The 5,662-nt window shown below is 30.6% G+C and overlaps 1 protein-coding gene across 1 annotated transcript; it reads left to right on the top strand.

Moving 5' to 3' along the window:
* Nucleotides 1–1,551: 1,551 nt before the first annotated feature.
* LOC108749788 (RCC1 and BTB domain-containing protein 1-like) lies at nucleotides 1,552–5,654 on the top strand (the record flags this gene model as incomplete). The annotated part of the gene is made up of 9 exons (XM_018488753.1): nucleotides 1,552–1,670; nucleotides 2,196–2,398; nucleotides 2,998–3,168; nucleotides 3,245–3,506; nucleotides 3,590–3,714; nucleotides 3,808–4,074; nucleotides 5,180–5,304; nucleotides 5,372–5,469; nucleotides 5,536–5,654. Coding segments are annotated over exons 1-9 (1,467 nt in total), but the record flags the coding sequence as incomplete, so codon positions are not given.
* Nucleotides 5,655–5,662: the final 8 nt, after the last annotated feature.

Consider the following 5,662-nt stretch of genomic DNA (forward strand, 5'->3'; position numbering starts at 1 on the left):
TATATACATATATGTAGAAATTAATACATACTTTCCTTGGGAAGCCATTTCAAATATTAATTTTACATATGATAACTTTTAATATATAATAATCTTATTATATATATTTTATAATCTATAAAATAATTTTCCTCATTTACCTATAATTTCACTCATAAATTTGTCTCATTCCCACACAATTTTTCTTTTAGAACTATAATGCTATTGATTGAGAAACATCGTTTTAACATTTTTCTATGCCTGTACTTTATGGATAAAGTCATACCGACAGTTGTCACTTGCTACGATATGTGTCGGTAGTGACGGTGTTCAGAATGATGTTCGACGATGTGTCGGTCATGCAAGTCATCATGGACAAACGTCGTTATTATACGGAACAGATAGTTGTCGGTAGGCATGTACAGAATACGGCTCAGAATTGAGCCCAAGACCTCTGACAAGTTCGCTGTCTGTCATGCCAGGCTCGTGCTTATATGTCGCTGTGAAATTTGTAATTTATTTTGTTTGTCAGCAGTAAATTTTGGAAAATATATTTGGAAAATGTAGACTGCGAATGTAATAAAATTTTTAATATTTTCTAACAGTTAGTACTACGAATGCTTTGCTAGAAGAGTTCGATTAAGAAAAACCTTGTCGTTTTATACTGTACATCATATTACGATTGTTTAATATATAAAATGTACCTAAAACTTTAATCACTTATGGTTATACGGAGTCAAATTAAACCTAAAATAATTTTAAAGGTCTGTCTCTAATTAGTATATCTCTGTTATAGTATTATATAATAATAAATCTTTTATATTTTATACAATAATTTCGTATGCTTTTTTTTTCAATGATTACATTTTTTTAGTTTTCATAATACCTTTTTTGGAGGGAAGATAAACCGTTGTACTATTTTTTTCAAAAAGTCTCTATAGAGTATAGTCATAAATTTTTTATAAAAAAAAGTTAAAAATTGAAAAATTGTGATTTTTAACTAAAAACTCATTTTTCAAACATTTTTTTTTATTATATTACAATTAAAATCTTTACAAAGCTACTGTACTTTTATTTTCTACAATTTTTTAAGTATAATGTTCAGTAGTGTTTTTTTTATTCCAAAGAAAAATTGCAAAGAATATGACAATCAGTTAAATAATTTTCATTACATATAATAAATGATTATGATTTATTTATAATTTTTATTAATTACACGTTCTTATTTGATCTTGATTATTCACTTTAATTGTCGGCGGTAATAGATATAGGATATGGCGTAATTGTTTTATTTTTTTTTCTTTTTCTTTCTCCAATTGAATAGCCGCATCCAAAATGTTTATTTTGCAACTGTTGGAAATTTTTTCACATTAATTGTATTATATTTTTAAATTTGGTGCAATAGTTCTATCCCAGCGAATTAGAGAACTTCCAACGGTTTACAAAATAAACTGACTAAATTCTGCTGAACACGAAAGGTCGTAATATGCTTGAATGCGTGATTACGGAAAGATACTAAGGAACAAAACAAAGCGTTCGCGAAGAGGTGACTAGAGATAATCAGAGTGAATTTGAAGCAATCTCGTGAGACAATATGTGCGTCCAATGCATCTCGGGTCTACGTAATTGGCCGATTTTTAGTTCACTGGAGTCGGATTTTGTTTCGCAGATTCATATGGTTTTCGTATACGGTAATTCGCTATTTTCTTTTGCTTTTCCTATTGCTTAAACTTTTAACTTCCAATCTTAATAGCTCACATCTCCTCTTTCTAAAATAAAAAAGACGTTATTACAGCAGAGTAAACAGTAATGGTAAATTTACGAAGTCAATAAATACAGCCTCGATTGAAAATATTAGGCACTTGTGTGTTTTTTATTGTTCTCTTTCATTGGGAATTTTTTACTTTTAATTATTGTCATCTATTAGTTATCGGCATTGTACAAAATTTTAAAGGGTTCTTAAAACAAAGAATAATTTACAGCAAATGTTATAAATAAATTTTTCAGCTGAAACTTTAAATGATGTTGACAGGGTGTGTAATATTTCTAGTCAAGAGACTGTGTTCAGTCGAGACATATTCGACGAGTTTCATGAAAAATATTTATCGTAAAATTAAAAAGGATGAATCACTCGGAATCAAAGCATAAACGTATTCATCCTTGCCGTCACTCATTTTGGCACTTTTGGTAATGTTGTTTATCTTGTTTGATAACAGGTGAAGACGGTAAAGAAATTTTGATGGTAATGAAGAATAAAATGGTGTACGCCATGGGTAAGAACTTCAATGGCTTTTTGGGAACAGGGGATAAAAACTCTACATTGTATCCAAGAAAGGTGGATGCTCTTTGCAAGAAGAATATTAAGACATTTGCTTATGGCAATGGGTCTCACATTCTCGCACTTACGAATGAAGGAGAAGTAAGGAAGTTAATATTGGAATACAAGTAAAGGAATACAAGGAATACAAAGAAAAAAAAATTTGATATTTTTTGTTTAACACGTTACTTCTCTAGAATATACAACAAAAATATTGAGCACTTTATTAATTATTATTTAAAGTTTTAGTTCAAGAATTGATTAAGGTATTTGCTAATTATTATTGTAAATTATCTTTTGTTTCAAGAATCTTTTAAACTTATATAATGTTAGTGATCAATAGATGATAACATTGGCAATGCAGATAAAAGATTTCCGAATGAATGAAAAAATTATAAGTGTCTATCATTTTTTTACCAAAACTATATATAATTCTGATCCTCTCTTCGAAACACGTAATTTTCACTAATATACGAATTTGTTAAGCATTAAGTTTTTTTGGACTCTTGTAAGAATAAAATAATTGACGTTCTTATAGTTTTACAAAAGAATATTTAAATTATTTTTTTCTTCATCGATGCTTCTGACAGTTCAGACGAATTATTAGAGATTTTATCTCGATTTATATTCATTGCCAAATCAATTTTATGCGACGTATTTTTGCGACGTTAAAATTATTGATAGTATATTTTCTTCGAAAGGTATATTCGTGGGGTTCCAACATTTACGGCGAACTGGGACACGGAACATGTGATTCATCAGTTTTCACGCCTACTTTAGTGCCCACTCTAGGAAATTCTGTGGGCTCTGCGCGCATCGTGGACATTGCGTGTGGGAATCATCATTCTGTTGCTTTGACCGAGTTTGGTGATGTAAGCAAAAGTTTGAGTATAATGATAACCGTACGTTATTACGAGCCATATTAGATACTTACTTGATTTAATTTAGGTATACGTTTGGGGACAAAATAAATTCGGACAAGTGGGTAATGATAACAACATTAATCAAAACACACCTAGGCTAGTGGATTCCAGCTTGGCTAGGAAGAAAGTTGTCTGCATTTCTTGCGGTGATGCCTTTACCATGGCAGTCGTCGAAAATGGCGAGGTGTTCGCTTGGGGCAATAATTGTATTGGTCAGCTGGGTATAGGTGATGAGGAAGATCGAATGACGCCTTGTCGGCTTGATTTACTGAAAGGCATTGTAATAGGTAATTCTTTCATCTGGATAAAATAAAAGAATAAAAGAATGATAAAGAAAAATGGGATCATTGAGCAATCGATATTTTTTCAGTCAAAGTGGCTTGCGGATTCGAGCACACACTGGCGCTTTCGGATGAAGGAAACCTCTATTCCTGGGGTGGAAATGATTATGGCCAATTGGGCTTCGATGAGAAAGAGGTCTATGAACCAGTCATGGTAAACTCATATTTATTATCATCATAAAGAACACAGAAAATAAAAAGAAAAAATGAAAGTTATTATCATATAATCAATATTTTGCACTATCAGGTCGAGCATACAATGGGAAAGGTATCCGACATCGCGGCTGTGCATTTTAAAAACATAAGCATCGCCATCGGCGAGGGGGAATATGTCTACATATGGGGTAACTGCTACAATCAGATCATCAAAATTCCAACTGCCACTACGTTTTCGAACATATATGACGCTCTTGCATGCTACGAATCGTCGAGCGTTATGCACAAACCCCTAATTCTTTACAGTGACAAAGAGCCAAGTGTATTGGAGTGCCTGGAAAATTCATTCGATGACGAAGTATGTGTGTCTTATTCTTTATCCTGATATAAATTAAGGATAAAATGATCACCTATATGACACGTAATATCACAGTAATATCATTTTTTCATTGCATTATTACAATGAAATCTAGTAGAAACATCGTTGAAATATTATTAAGATGTCATAATAATATTGCAATGTGCGAAAATTAGTCATAGGAATATTACTAAGATATATCACAGAAATATTATAATATTATGAAATATTTTTGTGATATTTATATAATGTTTATATTTAATGTAACATTTATTGGGAACAATTAAAACATTTTAAAGAATTTAAAAAAAAATTTATTGAATTGATATTTTAAATGTTATTTTAAATTATGTTATTTAAAAATTATTTTATCTAAATATTAATTAGAAAATAATACTGATTGTCAATACAATAACTATTATATAATATTATTATAAATTGAAAAATATAATAAACTAAATATTATTTATAAGATTATGTTATATACATAATTTTATAATACTTATTAACGTCTTAATGATATCTCTAATGTTAATAAAATATTATAAAAGCGTTATTAATTATAATAATGTCACTCTACTTAAGGCATCATATTGCCACAATATTACTGTGATATTTCAATATTGATTATCAATGTGATACAGCAATAATATTTTTGAAATATTGCAATATTACTGCGATACTACGTGATATTACGTGCTATGTGGGCACTGTGTTATACTGTGAGTGCTTTCCAGCAAGGATACAGTCAGACTCAGTGAATTGTTACATCCTTCATGTTTGCCTAAGTTAAACAAGGATGAAACGATTCACTGTATTACACAGTGTTTGACTGTGTCCTTGCTGGAAAGCATCCTTTGTCTCTTGTCAGAAAGCACCAATAATACAAGTAAGACAGTTCTTAGCTTGAGCTCTTTTTAACAGAAATTTAAGGAACTTCTTTTAGGAGGAAAAAAATACTGAAGCGAAGGAGCACTTCATTTAACACTTAAAATTGTAATACATTGTTCTTGATTTTAATTCATAAATGCGACAAATATTTTGTGTACTCATTATCAGTTAATATTGCACACATTTGTCTGTAACAATTTTTGTTCTGATATAGCATACAAGTGATCTCACAATACAAGTAGAAGACCAAAGTATTTTTGTGCACAAAGCTATTTTGAAGATCCGCTGTTCGTATTTTAGAAACATGTTTCAACATGATTGGACGGAAAACAATCAAAGGTAATTATTTAACAAAGAGTCGTTGTTATTTATATTAAAAATTACAAAATGTTGTTCATTTTGACAGTGTTATCAAGTTTGATCAATTTTCCTACGTCGTCTACAAAGCCTTCCTGAAATACTTATACACTGGCACGATCAATTCACCTTTGGAAAAGGCGATAGGTAAGTCGAATACAGGCCATAAACCAGTTATCGGCCTGAGTTTTAGAACAATGTTTTTTATTATAGAACTTTTGAAATTGGCTGATTCTTACTGCGAGAGTAATCTCAAGAAGCACTGCGTTCGGATAATAAAGCAAGGAATTAGCGTGTCGAACGTTGCCTACTTGTACAGCGTTGCAGTTCAATACAATGA

The sequence above is a fragment of the Trachymyrmex septentrionalis genome, unplaced genomic scaffold (assembly GCF_001594115.1).
Source record: "Trachymyrmex septentrionalis isolate Tsep2-gDNA-1 unplaced genomic scaffold, Tsep1.0 scaffold312, whole genome shotgun sequence".
Classification (NCBI taxonomy): domain Eukaryota; kingdom Metazoa; phylum Arthropoda; class Insecta; order Hymenoptera; family Formicidae; genus Trachymyrmex; species Trachymyrmex septentrionalis.